At 41.6% G+C, this 18,775-nt stretch overlaps 1 protein-coding gene across 2 annotated transcripts; it reads right to left on the reverse strand.

The window, feature by feature from the left end:
* Positions 1-15,253, reverse strand: ndfip2 (Nedd4 family interacting protein 2). Of its 2 annotated transcripts, none has more exons than XM_086029208.1 (8): positions 15,015-15,253; positions 6,907-7,108; positions 6,139-6,257; positions 5,940-6,027; positions 4,427-4,551; positions 4,285-4,351; positions 2,416-2,523; positions 1-1,566 (listed from the first exon to the last, which is right to left on the reverse strand). In XM_086029208.1, the coding sequence occupies exons 1-7, from the start codon at positions 15,039-15,041 to the stop codon at positions 2,420-2,422; spliced, it is 732 nt and encodes a 243-aa protein (XP_085885334.1). In that variant the 5' UTR covers positions 15,042-15,253; the 3' UTR covers positions 1-1,566; positions 2,416-2,419. The 2 variants fall into 2 exon arrangements, with proteins under 2 accessions (XP_085885334.1, XP_085885325.1); XM_086029199.1 differs by having other exon boundaries at positions 6,127-6,257; positions 15,015-15,250.
* Positions 15,254-18,775: the final 3,522 nt, after the last annotated feature.

Consider the following 18,775-nt stretch of genomic DNA (forward strand, 5'->3'; position numbering starts at 1 on the left):
TAAGTTTTCAAACTTTATTGGCATTTTCCAATACATCAATTAATTCCAGTTACAATAAATGACAAGTTACCCTTGATAATGCAACAATAAAATGACTGCCATTTTATTTCATTTGTATTTTGTATTGGTTTCATGGCTTTGTAAATAAACTGTGGACTCCTGATATTCCTGCTAATCATTCAAGCACGTAAATCATGCAGTAAATGTGGATATCGCTGAAAAAGGCTGAGGGGGGGGGGGGGCGATTAAGAGTTTGGCAATACTTAAACAGTCACAGTCCAAATGATAAAAGAAAAAATAAAATCATTGAGAAAAGTAAAAAGTGCAAAAGAAACTGAAAAAAACAGCAGTATTTCACATGATTAAGAATTCAAGTTGCAAAACATGGAAAGCAGTTTTAATTTTTAAACTGCTCCACCACCACATCAAGTTAAGCAGACTCAAATTATACTGTACAGAAATTCAAAGTGCAAATATGAATTGGTATTAAGCTGATATTTACATTTCATTTTCAGGTTGATGTTTACTTTGTCCAGTCAGGCTCAGCTCTCATCACTTGCTCTGAATACACTGAACAATGGCATCTCTGCTTTTTTTTGTTTTTGTTTTTTAGTACAAACTAGCAAAATATTAAGTATTCATGTCATTTGGGGTGTTCCCATTGCCACAAAACACTTCCATGAAAAGAAAGGACGGACATTTTTCGTTATAAAACCACAGAGAAATATCCGTGTTAAATGCATGGCCAAGTCACATTTTTCAATTGTATTGCCAACCTTTTGCAATCACGGAGCAACTAGAGCAACTTTTGCAACTATTACTATAGATAACTTAAAAGTAACTCTATTGCATAGGACTTGTAAAACTTGCTTGCTTTCATGTCTAATTTGTCCTCCTGGAGCACAAAATGACTCAGGAGCTTTTTGTTAGTTTTTTTTACTGCACGAGGATCATCCGTGAGAACACCCATGACCACAGCTGATGGTCAGATATTTTTCTTTTCGTTAGTATCAGAAACGACAGCAGTGAGAGTAGCCCTCCTCCAGTATAATTGTCTGACCGGTGCTGCATAGGGCAGGAATCAAATCCTGAAATTCATCCTGTTGACCATTTGGCTCAGACATGCTAAAAAGTTATTTTGTTCTAATATCAAACAGATTAGATTGTAATTCAACTGGCTGCTGCTAAAAATCTCATTCATGTTCAGCCCTGCATGGTGAGCCACCACGGGATATGTAACCGGGTCCTACATGCACATTAATGAACTGCCTAAAATTGATCAAAGTGAAAGTGACTAATAAGGATGTAGGCAGTCCCACTGGAGGTGACGTTACATCCTGGATGGAGTAAGACTTGATCAGAATAGTTCGTTGGCTGACGGCTGCAACTATGTGGAGAAACCTAAATCTATTTGCTATGCATTCAACTATACCTTTCTCCCTACATTTACTTTGCTGCCCTTCTTCCTCTTCACTGCAGCGATGGCCTGGCAGGTCATTCGAGGGCGGGGGTGGGTGGTGGTTGTAGGATATTTCAATGGAACGGAATGGCGATGGGGGCAGAACCCTGCAGAGAATCACAAAAATTAATCAGGGCTCACAGCAACATTTTTTTTTTACGGCGGGTATTTTCTATCTTAAAAAAAAACAAAAAATCCAATGCATTTCAATGGGTATCAATTATGTGCGGATTTTTGCAATTTGTAAGCAAGCTTGATATCCCAGTGAATAGCCCTTCCCATTGTACGCCATCAAAAGCTGTGTATGCATAACTGGTGCAAAAGAACGGTCGACATATGTTGCTTTGCTGGGAAGGTCTAGGTTTTGTTGTGTGGCGTTATAGTTTTTGAGTAGCTCCAAAAACTATCAACATGCCTAGCTGTTGTTTGTACGGGTGTGCAAATCTAAGTGGAAAAGGGTTCAAATGTTTCTTAATTCCAAAAGGAATCATTTCTTATTTATTTATTTATTTTACATTAATGTCGTTGTAGTTCCAAGGCGATCACACATATTTAAATTGATTGTTCAAATCCTTTGTTGTTGTAAGGCTGGATCTTTAATGCATGCATTGAGAAATGTACTAGGACAAATACCATCTATTAATTCACTGCCAAAGACAATTTTGTCATTTCACAGTCCAGCCATTCAATCCCAGGAACATATGTATATATTTTTCAAACGTTTGGGTAAAAGACTGTCTGAAAATGTCTGGCAGTGAATGAGTTAAGATCCTGTGATGGACATGGTTAGATAAAAAAACATATATTTTGTCCATGCTTAAAATGACATTTTTGTCATTCATCTGGTTAGAAAGTGTGTGGTCCTATGTGACTCCTTAGTAGTAATGAAAAGGTGTGGCCCCCTCCATTATTTAAGTTACCCATCATTGTGGTAGACTAATCAGATTTTCTTTTACCTTGCTAATATAGGAAGAAGAGACGCGTTCTGTGTGAGGAGGCCATGTTCTCTGTCATGTTGCGGACCTTCAGATAATTGACAAAACCTCTGAAGAACAGCAAGAGACCTGCAAAAGAAGAAAGCTATCAGGGTGCCAGCAGACCTTTCAAATAAGGGTGGGTGGGAGGGGTACTGGTAGGGCTTGACCGATAATTCAACATAAATATGTATCGTGATTGACCCGCAATCGATATCAATAGAAAATGCCTTCGATAAAATGTTTGATAGAAAAAAAAAATATGAAAACAAAACCGATCGCGGCATGGTGTGTGATGTAGGCAATGCCTCTAAACGCGAAGAAGTTAAACCAACTAAGAAGCCGCCACACCAACGAAGAATCAGCATTTAAGCCAGCAAAGAAGCAGCAGCTAACCCAACGGAGTATGCGTGCGGGCCTGACGTCATACTCGCGTCGAGTGAGCGAGCGGTGTAACTTCGTTAAAATAAATGACCAGTCGACTCAGTACAACTTTTACAATAAAATATTATGCAAGATAACCGCTTAAACACCTCTGTATGGAGACATGGTATAAGTAGAGTTCACTGTATTTGACGTATGCTAGCGCTAGTTTGCCATATCGAATGCTCGGTATCGCAGTCAAGTTAAAATCAAGCAAGTAAAATATGAATAGACTATGGCAAAAATGGGACCGCGAAAACTGGTCCCCAACCTTTTTTTCTGCCACGGACCGGTTCATACAAGTCTATACCCTTTGCGAGCCTGTAACTACTCACCGTTCGGGAGTGTTGGGGAGCGGAGGGGGAGCGGGATTTTTGCATGTCTGTTTATTTTACTAATTTGCTAGCTTGTGCATTTAATATTAGCGTTACACAAGACAACTTGACGTGTTAAGAGTCAGTCATAGATGATGTAACGGAGAGAATCCAGTCACTTTTCAAAATAAAATATTTTTCAGCTTCGGATAATACACAAACCGGAAGTAATGAAGGTTTTTTTTTTTCCTCTTTCATCTGTGGCCCGGTGGTTGGGGACGACCAATGGGCTAAAGAGATAAAGTAGTCCTAAGACGGTTGGTCAACGATTATGTATGCACTCCAAGAGCGTATTAGTTCACTTACATTGTACGAACATTGAATGAAGGCTAATGTTAATGTGTATGTATCAACAATACTGCTTTGGGGTAGCACCTAATGCAAATAAGCATTTACTGGTACAATGCAATGGTGGAGGAGAAACTGTACATTATGCTACATAACGATGTGCACAAAAACAGTTAACTTTTTTTTTTTTTTCCAAATGGGTTTAAAACAAAATTTAAATTATTGAATGATCAAAGTTGACTGATATGAAATGCTTAGATTGTGAGTTTTTCCAGACATAACGCCCAGCCTTACTAAGCACATTATGTTTAAAACAGAGTTTATTTAATCTTTATATTCACCAGTTTATTTCACTCTTTCATAGTTAGGTTGACCTCTTATTAATGGTTAAGTATTATGTTAAAGTAAAATAACCTAAACTCATATTTTGCACCCTTGTGAGCAGTCTAAGGCACACCTGTGCACTAATCATGGTGTATAATCAGCATCTTGATATGGCACACCAGTGAGGTGGTATGGACTATCTCAGCAAAGGAGAAGTGCCATCACAGATTTAGACTGGTTTTGTGAACAATATTTGGGAAATTGTAACATTGTGTTTGGTGAAAAAGTTTTAGATCTTTGAGTTCATCTAAAAAAATGGGACCAAAATCAAAAGTGTTGCGTTTACATTTTTGTTGAGTGTACTTTTCAGTCATATTGCCCAGCCCTAAAACAAAGATGGAGTAAACACCAAAAATAACCACGTTGAATTGTCAGAACTTACCAAGCAACAGGAAGATCCACCACAGCCAGTACTGACCATTAAAATAGCCAGTGAAGTAGTCAGAGAACTGGAGAAGAAAACAGCATGATATTTACAGTAGGTAGACCACATCAAGTTAGAGGGGCGTAACATCATCACATACCCTGACAATGAGAATCCACTTGATGAGGGAGAGGCCAAAGCCACAGATGGCGCCATAGCGCCCTGCAATGGTGTTGGTCAAACAGAAGGACAAACAGAAGCCAATCCAGTTGAACAGGAAGGCCACTAAAGGGAGGCAAAACAAAAGGAAGGTGGGTTGAGCAAAAACCTGAACAATTGATCTTAGACAAGCTTTTATCGCCACTAATACTGTTGTACAAGTAAAACCATCTAAACTGGTGAAAATGCTCTTTTCAGAAATAAGGACTTAAAGTGGAAGTCAACCCAAACATATTTTTTTTCAAGAATATGTTCTATGCAAGCCCACTAGTTAAAACAAGGCACTCTGATAAATATTGCGTTTGTGGAATAAGAGATAATCCACCATGAAAATAGACAATTACATATGGAAAAAATGGGCTTCGGACTATGCTTAGCCCGACTATTTTTTTTTTAAGTTTCACGCTTATCGCCTACAAAATGGGCGTGCGTCATAGGCGGAATACCCAGCTCTGCCATTTACTTTCATAAAATCCCACTTACCATGTGATAGCATTTTTTTAAGCGTTTTGAACATTTGGCAAGTAAGGACTTGTTTTTAGATGAATTAATTCAATACCTTCTAAGACTTCAAGGTTCTTGCAGGAACTTTGAAAATTCAGAGCAGCTCACACATTTTTAGAAAAAGGTAATTAATAAAATATTTACTTGGTTTTGTATTTTCACACTCAACGGGTGGAAAGGCGTGCCAAAAATACGTGTATTGAAGCAACTAAAAAAATTAGTTTGCCCTAGCACGTTCACTTCAAATTTCTGAAAAGCGCTTTAATGTGTTGGAGTGCAAGTGCACGTATCTTTTAGTTTTTTAAATTGTGTCGCACGTAGAAATTGTTGTTAGGGGGAGGGTCAGGCCAAAAGGCTTGTACCCCATGAATTTTGGCAGCTGGCACAATCTGGCAAAAATCCAGCAGTTTTGCGAACCTGGTTTCGCCATCCGCTACGCATGCACGGTCATGAGTCACATTTCTTTGATGGTATGTAATTGTTGATAAATAGGTGATCATATCCTGTTGAAGTTTTGTATTTTACCATGTAATGTGCTCGTAACAGCTTTTGACAAGTGTGATAACAACAGACTATGGCGCATTTAAAATGACAGAAACAAGCTTTTTTTTTTTTGCAGTGAACGCAGTTATTTGTGTTGTGCAGATGAAACTGTGTTACAGGTATTTCATTCCTCAAGTCAGTTTCTTTGTTTTCGTTTGTTTCGGTGTTATTTTTTTGACCCATTTAGTCATGTCATGTCATTAATGCTGGCTTGCAGTTCAGTGAAGCCGCTATTCACGGTTACATGAGCAGTCACCCACATTAAGTGTATTCAGGGACACCTTGTGAATGAAAGTGAATTCAATCTTGACTTCTTTGTGTACGATATTATAAAAAGGGTGACTGGGGTAATTATAATTTGTTATTTGAATGATTAAGTTAACAGACAGCTTACGTCTTTTACTTACTAAAAAAGGCCAGCATGAAGATTCCATCATTCCCAACTCGCAGTTGGTCAGCATCGCTGAAATCATCCCTGGGTAGAAATTCATCCTCCTGATGGTGAATCATGCACAGATAATTATGAGAAAAACACAGTAGCAAATACAAAGAAACATTTGTGGAAAGAAAACAAGCACTAAAATGGATTCGCACCCGTGAAATCACCTCCACAGTGGAAGCAGCCAAGGCGGCGGCTTTTGCTTTTTCCGCTTCATCGTATGTGGGCAACGAAGTGGCCACGCTATAAGGAGGCGGCACTGGGAAGTCACTTTGGAAACTAGTCTCTGTCATAAATGAGTTGAGAGGAGAGATTAATTTACACAGGGCATATTGTGGTGAGGTGACACTATCACGGAAACCAGCTATCACTCTAAAGTGATTTCAACAACAAAACAACCAATGTGGTTACAGAAGCCCCAGCTCCACTGCAGGAACATTTTGAAGAACATTCCAATTTACAGTGGTAAGTTCAGTTGGCCCTTTGTCTCCACTAAAACGATTGACCTAGTTACAGAGATTTCCTGGGGGATTGATAAGTACCTCCTAGCCACTACGGTCTTTCTGGGCCCAGCTGGAAAATTTGAGGGGGGGCGAGCTGCTTTGACAAACGCCGATTGAGTGGTTGAACTTGACATTAGCTAACTGCTAACCTCCAGTGTGCTGTATTTACCAGCTGTTCTTACTAGTCACAATATTTAAAGAATGGAGCAAAAGCAAATGGATAGATGGACAAAGAGGCACAGGCTCTTCTGAGTATTTTCAGGAACAAATACATCCAGCGCAACCGAAACCATCGTATTACTCTTGAGCTAGGTGAGCTAAACACTAAATGCAAACCACCTGGGCCATCGGAACATTTCATGACCAGGAATTTATATTACCAGGAACACACATTTTCCTGAGTTTGTTGATGGACTTGTGGCTGTAACAAACCTTGCACCGCTGCAGTTGCACCCTGGTCAATAGAGGCGTAAGGGGGCGGAGGAGCATCTGCCCCTCCAGCCTCTGCTGGTGGAGGTGCAGGTAGCACGCGGCTCTGTGCCTGGCTTTGGTCTTGCGACGTTCCAGCCTGGGGTGTGGCACTGGCCTGCTGCTCACTGCTCGAGACCTCAGAGGAGTCATCCTCATTATGCAGCTGAAAGAGAGGACAATTCAACACCCTGAGAACACCATCCTACCCACAAGGCGTGTCCTTGAGTCTGGCACAAACTTACACCGGAAGGAGCCAAAGGGAGAAACCATTATATTTGTTACAAGAAGCTCTCAGTAATTCCACTGTATGGTATTTCACTCATGTACAGTACAACTGACAATGGTGTCCGACCAGAAGACAACAAATGTGATTACTTATTTCTGATGGTTAGGGAAACTCAAACAAAAGAATCCCTGCCGCACATTTACTGTATATACATTGGCACTAGGGGTGGGCAATATGGGCAAGAAAAAAACAAAAAAAAACTTGATATTTTTCCAAAAAACTCAACGATAATTTGACGATATTCTACTAAAAATATTTTAAATATGCACTTGCTTCACAGACTAACTGTGGATGGACAGCGTTTGTGATCATCTCTTTTAAATTGCTAATACAGCTTCTGCAAAACAATGATATTCTACGACAATATGTAACAAAGTACAAAAAAATATGTATAGACTTACACTGATTTTTGAGGATATTTGGGAAGATTATGTCATTTAAATGTCTCTGCTGTTATTCCATAATGATATGACATTTTGAGCTGTAGTAAGTATTGGTGTACCACTGCCAACTACTAGAACAATCAGAATGAGAAAAGGGTGTTAACTACAGCAATCAGAATGGGAAATAAATGTATTTGAGATGTGATTTGTGTGACAGAAGTGTCATCCAGCTCAAGAAAAAAAATGACAACACCTATTCTCATACATTGGCCACCGTATTCAGAATAAAGTTGAATAACAAAGCTGCAACTTACCGAAAAGTGCATTTTCCAACTCATTCATCACTGTGATACGTGTACTTTGTGACTTCGTGTTTGGGTGTATCCTGGCGTCATACTCATAAGCCGCTGTAGTTTGCGCAACATGCCTCAGGAATACAGGCTAGTTATGAATGATGCGGACTAAAAGCGTCTAAGATGAATGTTAACCGAACATCCAGGCTGTCACGTTTGACTTGCTCGCTAAAGTATTGGGTGTGTGTGTGCGTGAACGCGTTTGTGTTTGTTGGCTCAACGCGGTGACTGTTTTCTGAATGTGTGTGTTTACTAAGCTTTTGTTTAGCACGCTTGCGCGGTCGCCAGGTTTTCCTCGTAATCCATACGGCCCGTGGTGGAACAGAATTGCTCTTCCCGGTGACCGTTTTGGCACATCTAAGAACGTTATTCCTACCGATGTCAGTTTTGTCAAGCTCAAACCATTTACAGACTACGGACGACGTGGACTTGCACCTTGCCATTATTGCCCGCTGGATACTCCTCCATACTTGAAACAGAGCGGCTACATTGAGAACACAGTCACGTGACTGGGTCCTGCCCGCTGATTCGCCGAACGATTATCACTTCCTGCTCCTTTGCCGTCAATGCAACGTGATTTGCCGAATGAGGGTTTCAGCATTTCCTCATAATTTGTGGCCGTCGACTCGTTATGCTTTTCGAGGCAGTATTAATACTCGATAATGTAAAACTACACAAAGCAAGATTGACGATGATATCGATGACGATATATATCGCCCACCTCTAATTGGCACCTTTATTTCCAAGTACTCCAAACCACAATTTTTTTCAGGTTATGAGCTGTCACTCGCTTGATTGTTATTACTATTATTTTTGCTTTGTGTTTCATGCCAAAGAAGTTCAGTTCAGTAAAGTTTAAAAAAACTAAAAAGTGAGCCATAGTGTAGGATGCACTTTCAGTGTTTTACCAAATGGGACAAAGAGTCAAACCACAAATACCATAAAACACTCATATGGAGCAGACGCAAACTGATCTAAGAGCGCGGTAAACGCCCAACCCAACTACAGCTTCTGACATCACTCACTATGCCACGCCCTTTAAAGACACATAAACATACATGAACTACAGCGGGTATGCCTTTCTATGTGATTACACTTTAACTAGTTTATAGTTTTACATCAGTTATGGGCAAGTTAAATGATGGAGAACAATATTTTTACTTAGTGCTTTTGGGGGGGCCACACACTTCCTAACCAGATGTTTTACAACCTTTCTGTTTTAAATTGAGACAAAATGCATGCATGTCTGTTTTTATTGAACCTATGTACATCATGGTATCTTAACATATATCTTTCATCATACAAATTTATTTATATCTTTTCCAACATTAGTGTAAAAGAGGGTTTGAAAATGTCTGGTACTGAATGAGTTAAGTGCAAGAACTCATTTTGTGCATTTTTTTTTTTTCAGAAAAATCATCACGGTCAATTTTTTTAATATTATTCAGGTGCTATGTTTATCCTGCATTCCATATCCGCAATATTTTTAGGCCAACTCATACAGGGTTAATACAGGTTTCTTCATGTTAATTCAAGTCTTTTTTTTTTGTTTTTACACTTAATACCCATTTCACAGCCATATTGACAAAGAAAAGAAAAATCTGTGAATTTGTGTTATTTCTTGAACGTGTAAATCTGGAATGTGTGCAGGATGTAAGTATGCAGCATATATAGAGTAGGCAATTCACGCAACACCACCACAGCGCATACACGAGCGAAATCTATCTCTCGATAAAGTATATCTATAGATATATAAGGGATGACGCTGGGTCACGAAACCTCTTAGCCAAAGTAGCTGAAGAGAATAGAAGCCACACATGAGTGTAGTTAGCTATGACATCACGTTTGTTTTGCCGGTGTCATTTCATGTGTACATGGTAGAGACATTGTAGCCCAAATAACACAAAACATTAAAACTTCAGGGAAGATGGTTTTTTTTCGGATTGTAGGCAAAGCTTGATGGCTAACCACACGTTTTAGTTGTAGATATGGGCCAAGTTTTCATCAGTAAGGAAGCTGTTCCTTGTTTGCCAGCTTGACTGTGTTTCAGCCTGCCCAGAAAAATTACGATAAATGTGGGTGGCACGGTGGTCGACTACGGTGCAGAGGTCGTGGGTTTGTATCCAGCTCCGGACTTCCTGTGTGGACTTTGCATGTTCTCCCCATGCCTGCGTGGGTTTTTCCAGGTACTCCGCTTTCCTCCCACATTCCAAAAACATGCGTGGTCTGTTCATTGGACACTCTAAATTGCCCCTAGGTGTAACTGTGAGTGTGAATGTTTGTTTGCCTCTGTGTGCCTTGCGGTTGGCTGGCAACCAGTTCAGGGTGTACCCTGCCTACTGCCTGAAGACAGCTAGGATTGGCTCCAGCACGCCCGCAACCCTAGTGAGGATAAGCGGTTAGGATAATGGATGGATGGATGATAAATGTCAGCAATTCTGTTATTAAATTGTGAACCAGTCTTTGCGCGTTTTCAACACTTGTGTTCTAAAACAATGTATTTAGAAAAAAAACACAGAGATGTCTTTACAGGGTCGTTAATGTTAAAGAAGTGTTTGTTTTTCAAGATTTATTTGAGTATGATTTTTATTCAACACATTTTTCAACACGTTTGCACGTTCTCCTCGTGCCTGTTTTCTCCGTGTAGTCCGGTTTCCTCACAAATTAAAAAAAACATAAATGGTAGGTTAATGGAACACTCTAAATTATCCCTAGGTGTGACTGTGAGTGTGAATGGTTGCTCATCACTGTGTGCCCTGCAATTGGCTGGCAACCAGTTCAGGATGTAACCCGCCTACTGCCCGAAGTCAGATGGGATAGCGTCCAGCACGCCCTCGACCTTTGTGAGGACACGTGGTTCAGATAATGGATGGATATTTTTCAACACATTTAAATGTAATCATTTTTTTACTACCTCTTCCCATTAACTCACCACCTGTGGGAGAGGCCAAGGGGGTCGGGTGCAAAGTGAGCTGGCGGCCAGCCAAAGGCGAGGGGGCCTTGGCGGTCCTATCCCCAGAAGACAGCTCTATGGACAGAGCCTGAGCTGATGTGCTAGGTAGAGAAGTTCTGACTAGATACAGTCGGACTCGCCTCCACACACAGCTTGGGCTCTGGTCTTGGAAACATGCTTATTTCTATGTTTTTGAACTTTAAAACAAAGATGTGTGAAAGATAAACATTTCAGTTATAGTGGATTTTTATAAAACTATTTACTGTACGGAGATGTTTGCTTTCATTGAACTATAAGACATGCAGCTGAGCCCGGGAGCTCCCTGCACTTTTTTGTGAGACTTAAAACAAAGTTGTCTATTTTTTAAGATCTAGAAGAGCTTTAAAATCTTGTACATCACTAAAGTTGTTTAATAAACATGGACTTAGAGGCAAGTCAAGTGTTGGGAGTTTTTATTTTTCATAAATTTGACACCATTTTACCCCTTTTCTCTACAAATAAATATCGGCTTCAAATATCGGTTATCGGCCTCCTTGACTACTAATAATCGGTATCGGCCCTGAAAAGAGCATATCGGTCTATCCCTAATAAAGACACAACAAAACACTGTCCTGCCGTGTCGGTTCTCTTGAGCAAGGAAGCAAGGAATACCACGGCCTCTGAAGATAAGGAAGAACAACTTTTAAGGGTTACACTACCAACACGTACGTCACGACTATCAGCAGCAGAGCAGGGGGGCTCAGCCGTGCATGTGTCAGCTGAGAAATTCATCGATCATCGTCAATATTTTGAAGCAGATGTAACGCCTCCTCTACTCTATAGCTTTTTTAAAAATATAAATGTATAAATCGTGGCGACCAGCAGCCTTGATCAATGCAGCCGCTGGTTGCTATTGAAACCTTAACCATGCGATAAAAAAATTGACGGCGTCAAAAGGGGATTCGGTTAACGCCGAGAATAACGCGCTAAATTGACAGCCCCAATAATATATATATATATATATATATATATATTATATATATAAAGAATAAAAATGATGGTCGTTTACCTTTTAATTGCTGTCCTTATCGCTTTTTGCCCTCTTTGGTTCATGTTCTCTCTCAGACGTGGATTTTGCCTGGCGTTTTGTAAAGAACTGATTTAATAACGTGGCGACTGTCGATACATTACGGTCATATTCTTTGGCGAGATCAACCAAACGCATCCCTTTTTCATACTTTTCTATTATCTCTTGCTTTGTTTTTATGGACAAAGAAACGTTTTTCTCCTTTTTTTCTTTTCCTCGTTTCTAATTCATGTAAAACCATCGTAACACCTTATGGCCCGAGGGGCGAATGAGGACTCTGCATAGACATATCTATCACATATATATCGATCTACCTGTCTATGCTGCATAGACATATCTATCACATATATATCGATCTACCTGTCTATCTACACACATAGACATATACGATAGAAGTCCCTCTTAGTCAACGGGACACCAGGAAGATGCTAGGTAATAGCCAATGGCAGAGCAGCTATGAGTATGTTGCGTTCACGAAACTCTGGAGCTGTGAGTAGCAGCTCATACTGTATTTTTACCTTTCGTATCCTGAGATTTCTTTCGTAACAAGAGGCAATATTTTCCTGTTATGGCGTTTCATAACTTGAACATTTCGTATGAAGAGACTTTCGTAAGTAGAGGTACCATACAAAGCTGGGCACTTGACCCTTTTTTGCCGGCCGTGACCCTCCACCCTTGACCTGGGTACCCTCCCGGCCGCGACGATCCAGTAGGAGTGGTCGATATGACGATATTAGATCGTTAAGCGATTCAACGTGTTCACGATCTCATAAAGCCGGAAGATCGTTTGATCGTCTACATGGCACATTCTAAACAGTTTAGCTCGATGGCGGAGCAAAGCCGCTGACACGTATACCCGACCAACCAATCACAGCACGTACAGTGCACCATACGTGACACTCCCCGCCTCCCTGTTTGTTTGTATAGCGGGGAGCTATAGCGGAAAGTCACCACGAAGCAGAGTTGGTCCCGAAAAGAAACTCCACATCCACAGTGTGGATTTGGTTTGGCTTTTCCTCGGAGGAGAAAGCGCAAACCAGTTGTTTGCAAAGTTTGCAGGGTTTCGGTTCGGATGTCAGCGCCGACAGCCAAAGCAAACGGAGATCGGAGCTGATTGGTAGCTGGAGGCAGCCTATAGCTCCAAGCTAACGCAACCCACGGTAACGCAGCCATTTAACAAGAGCACTCCATGTGAAAAAAAACAAGCAAACAGTGTAAAGAAGAAGAAAAAAAAAACGTGCATGATGCCCCGCGGGAGAGATGCTAACGGAAGAAGTTTATTTAAAGACAATTAGCTGGCTAACTCACTATTCAAACCCGCTGTGGACACGCTTCAAACGTGCCACTCACCTACTTACCCAGCTGCATGTACTAACTTCCATTGCGAGCCCTGGGGTTGGTTTTGTCGTATTGTATAATTATTTGGGTCCGACAGACGACAAGTCTGCAAGCATTCAACAAGTAACTTATTTTCCACACTCCCCCTCCTTCACACTTCCCGGCCTTCAAAATAAATGCATGCCAGCAAACTACACACAGCGGTTTTGCTACGGCATATTTCCGGAAGTAGGAAAGTGCATTATGTGCCATACTTGAGTGCTGCGCGCAGCTTGAATATACTCCTGGACACAAGTTGTTTTGAAAGAAGCCTAAAAAGAAGCCTTTCACCTAGTAGGCTGAGATGAAATTCGGCCTCGCGAGCATGTCACACGCGTGAGAGCCGATTAGTGGGCCAGACTAAAATCCACTTCCCGCCATGCTTAGTCCAGCCATTTTTTAAAATTTGTCGGAAGGAGTGCCCAGCTCTGCATTTTTCTTAATGCTTCATTTGCCGTTATCTCAGTGTTCTATAATACATGATATATATGCTATTGTTTGTTGTAATAAAGATGAATTGTTGGAAAATACTTTAGAAAAGAATCTTGAGGAAAAAAAATCGCAACCCATAACCCAATAGCAATTTTTAGGGGGTTAAAAAAAATCGCAATTTGACTATTTCCCATAATCTTTCAGCCCTAACTGGAACAAGGTCATGGTTTACCACCGTGCTTATTTAAGAATAAGTTGGTCTTCCTTTTCATGGAGCCGATTACAACGTCGCTTCAAACATGATGATGCTTCTCATAGATATTACTTATTTGTACATCCATGCACGTATTCATCACTCATCAGTGATTTAGGCGCATCCGTGTCCGTGGGAGTGTCAGCTACGAACTTTAATTTAGGTGAAAAGCAACACGATCGCGACCATGTCAAATTGCTTCCCAGTAGCCAGTTGACATGGGCGTATACATTAAACACTAGATTAACTTGTGTCACCTCGCCGGGGTACTTATTCTGATCTACAATTATTAATTGTGTGCCTCCGAAAGTGTGGCAGCTCGTGGGGCAGTGGTTAGGCAGCGGCATGTGTTTCTTTATTCCTCACCGCGGCATGGGTTCAAGTACCGCCCTCCACTTTTTGTATCATTTATTTATTTTCATTTTTACTACATTTACAATTACTTGTAGCCACGAATCGGGAGTTGTAAACGAGACGTTTGATATCACGTATTTATTGAGGATTTGAACAGATATGCACTTGAAAAATGTCCATGTAGCTTGTGACGAAAATGCAGAGAGGAAACACAAAATGACTTTTTGACATTGCCCTAACGGCCACATCTGGAATCGGGAGCCAGTTAATCTGGAAGCCAGTTGAACCGTAACACCGGCGCAACTCGAACTGGGTTACAACAACAACAAAAACAAAGGGCAAAATAATACGAGGAATAACTACAGTACTGTTTACAGAACCACTTTGCTAAAGTTAGCCTAGCGTACGCGGAAGTATTCACCTTACTGGTTGCCATAAACACCCGCAAAGGAATTTGCAAAACCGTCCTTTCAAACAGCATCAAACCTTAGCAGACAACGTGACGAACAAAATATAAGGCGTTCTATTCAATGGTAGAACAAGTACATGGTGGCAGGGGCCTGTTGGTTGGCTGTGGCTAGTTACGTAGGCCAAATAGCACTCAGTACTTACCACTTGGTATCGACTTGTTGGGTCCATCCTGAAAAGATTCAACTGGCAAACAAACCAGTCAAGAAAGTTACGATTTTATCCCGTTTATGAAATATAAATGCCGGGTCGAACAAACACCTAAGACGATTTTTAAAACCAACAGCGTAAGAAATGGCCGCAGTTTACAGAACACTCGCTTCGTTGTTGCTAAAAATGTTGACTAGTCAAGTTTCTCTGAGAGTCTTACATTTCCGCCCGAGTATTTCAAAATATAAATGAAAACGTGACGCAAATTTCCTCAAACTGTTTTAAAGACTTCAGTTGGACATTCATGTATACATAAAATCGTGGGTAAAGATGTTTTCCACGTTTTTGTTGTGTTTAGAATAGCTTGAATCAAATTGAGCTTAGTTTGACACTGACGTAGGCTATTTTATTTTGCAAACTGCAAGCCTCATTTCTGATATTAGCTCGTTCTTCCCATTTATGGAAAGGTGACGGATTGGTTGAAGCAGATGACGTAAATACAAATCGAAATGATGAATGTTTAATCACAAGTACTCCAGAATCGTTAAAGCTTTGGTACAGGAATTACTCTCCATCGCAACATTAACAAGCAAAAAGTGTTTCGTTTCCCAACACACAAACTCTCTGAACTTTGTTTCAGCCGGTGCCTTGGTGGTGCCAGGCCCCCTTCCCGGTGCCTCCGCAAATGCAGGCACCATCCCGGCACCACCAGGCTCCAACCCTGCTCCAGCGGCGCAAGCCCTGCGGCTGCACTCCAATTCTTCTACGGCAGCGCAAGGCCTGCAGCCGCTCTCCTACTTTGCTCCGATGCCGCAAGCCCTGCTGCCTTTCTCTGACGCGTCTCCGGCAGTACAAGTCCTGCGGCCGCCCTCACCTCCTGCGCGGACTGGCCCCGTCAAGAACCTCTCGTCTGGCCTTTGGGACGGCCACTGGATTGGCCCCGCCAATAAGTTTTTGTCTGGCCTCTGGATCGCCCATCAGACTGGCCAGCTCTCTGTAGTTACTTTTGCATTTTTGATGATAAAGACTTTTTACTCTTAAACTTATGTGTCACGTCTGCTATTAGGTACAAATCTCTCTCCTCACGTGACAAAGAGAAAATTTACCTGTTTGGTACCAAGAAGAACATAATGAAACATCCCCACGCTTCTACCCATCTCTCTATCGAAGTAGCTTCCAATTTAATTGTGAATGTGGGGGATTATACTTTACCACACTTTCGAGAGCCATATGTTCTGTAGGTAATTTCAATGTCCACCAGAGGGCAGAAACGATTAGATTCTAATTTGAGGAAACCTCTTTTACACTTCAGACTTCTAAAGAGAGTTGATACATTTTTAATGATTGTAATGGGCTCAATATCATCTTTTATACAATATAGTGTTTTCCTTTAAGAGGTTGTTGACACGGATCTGAATCTCCCCATTATGTTCAAAACACAAGAGTGTATCAAAGATTTCCTGCACGGAGCCGACAATATTAATTTACAATTTGAACACGCTTGTGTGATTCCATGCCAACAGACAGCTGTACTGGCGCTTATGCGTGTGGTTTCTTTTGACTTGGGTGCACTGATGTTGTTTAGTCAATCATATAAGTGTTCTCCCCAGGGACAGAGACAGCTGTGCAACCCTGCATGCGGAAAGATGCTGCCATGTTCATTTCAACATAACACTAATCATGTTGGTATGTGGCTGCTGATATGAGTTTGACTATATGTAAGATCATCATTCTTTTAAGTTTTCTTTTTGTACAATGGATGGAGCAAATAAGCAGTTGTTTCTAGGTCACGTGGGGTCAAATAGAGACTGCAAACAACACTCAGTTTACTTGTAAATGTTTAATGATTACCTCGGAAAGACAAGCTAATGACCTGGCAGCAATAAGGATTGGTTCAATGCCACTAAGTACATATGACAAAATAAATGACAAAATGAATGAAACAGGAGGGATGACGTTTAGTGGTATTTCGAGCATTGCTGCTGTTGTGCATCACTCAAAAGATCATGACAACAGAAGTTCATAATGAAAAAGTGTACAGAAAAGTCAAGATATTCCCTGTAGCACCGAGTTTGATACTGAAACTCTTTCCCTCTCCATCCCGCCTCTCTCTCCCACGCTCCCGCCATCACTTGCCGTGCTGCTGATGAATTAAAAGAAAGTATGTCATTTGGCAGCCAGGCAGGGAGGAAGGAGGAAGACATCAGAAAGAATTCATTCCGTGAGTTTCCCCAACAAGAGCCCAGTCCCCGCTGCTTTGTGGCTTGTCAGGGTTATTTGGGTCAGTTATTGGGGGCAGCTGCGTTCAAGCGGTTTCAACCCAGCTTGACAAAATCAGGACAAGTACAATGGTGATGTTTCATATGTCTGCATTAATATTCGCAAAAAATCTCAGCTTCGGTGTTAGGTGCTTTGTTTTTAACGAGAGACACTCAACACTTGTGCTGCAAGCAAGCTGCTGTTGCTATGCGACTCCACTGAGTGAAGCATCACTAAATCTTAATGGCAGCACAGGTCTCTCAGCAGGCACCTGAGAGTTATTACATGTGAATCTGGGCCATAATATCTTTTGCAGACTGTACTGCACCTCATTATCATGTTTGCCATTTACGACATAAAAAGTAAGGTTGTGCACGAATCGGTGGTGATACGAATCGAGATGCGAATTGGCCGTTAAAAGAAAGGCAGAATCAGAATTTTTAGATTTGAGCCAGACCGATTCACAGCATATTGCCACAGCGGAATGTTTGGGTGGAACTGGTAACAGTCACATCTCAAGTATATGTGAAGTAGCGTTGCAGAATGAATCAGGCCAAGCGGCAATCACGCAACAAATTCTTTAATCACAACAAAAAGGGTTACGGTTGGCCATAACCACGCTAAAAACAATGCTAACTGGTGCATAGCTGACAGTGTCATTTCTCCCTTCTTGGGGTTAGGATTAGGGTTAGGGGGTTACCTTCTTACTACCTTCATGGCCACTCTGAGACCATAGGGAACCACAGAACTTGTGAAGGTTGAATGTGGTGTGTGAAAGTGTGCTGCGTTCAAATGAGAATGTCGTGTGTGAAAGTGTGCTGCGTTCAAATGAGCATTAAATTCAATTGTTCAACAGTCCCCCTCCATGACCCGACAACTCATCCTGGTGGAGGGGTTTAAGTGTCCCAATGATCCTAGGAGTTTAGTTGTCTGGGGCTTTATGCCCCTAGCAGGGTCGCCCATAGCAAACAGGTCCTAGGTGGGGGACCAGCGTCTCAGAGACCCCTTATGATGAAAAATAATGGCTCTAGTTTTCCCTTGCCCGGACGCGGGTTACCAGGGCCTCCCTCTGGAGCCAGGCCTGGAGATGGGGCTTGAAGACGAGCGTCTGGTGGCTGGGCCTGCAAGCTCAGTCCAAAGGTACAATGTCTGTCTCCCTTCCCATAGGCTCACCACCTGTGGGAGGGGCCAAAGGGGTAAAGTGAGCTGGGTGGCGGCCAAGTAGTTGTTTTGTAATTTGCTAATTGGGCTTATGGACTCCAGACCTACAAAACATTCCAACAGCGGCCTTGGCAGTCCGATCCCCGGCTACAGAAGCTGGCTCTAGGGACGTGGAATGTCACCTCTCTGGCAGGGAAAGAGCCTGAGCTGGTGTGTGAGGTACAGAAGTTCTGACTACGGTAGGTATAGTCAGACTCGCCTAAACACACAGCTTGGGATCTGGTAGCAGTCCTCTTGAGAGGGGTTAAACTCTTGTACAGTCTGGAGTAGCTGCC

The sequence above is a fragment of the Filicampus tigris genome, chromosome 1 (assembly GCF_054856515.1).
Source record: "Filicampus tigris isolate MCC_2025a chromosome 1, RoL_Ftig_1.0, whole genome shotgun sequence".
NCBI classification, from domain to species: domain Eukaryota; kingdom Metazoa; phylum Chordata; class Actinopteri; order Syngnathiformes; family Syngnathidae; genus Filicampus; species Filicampus tigris.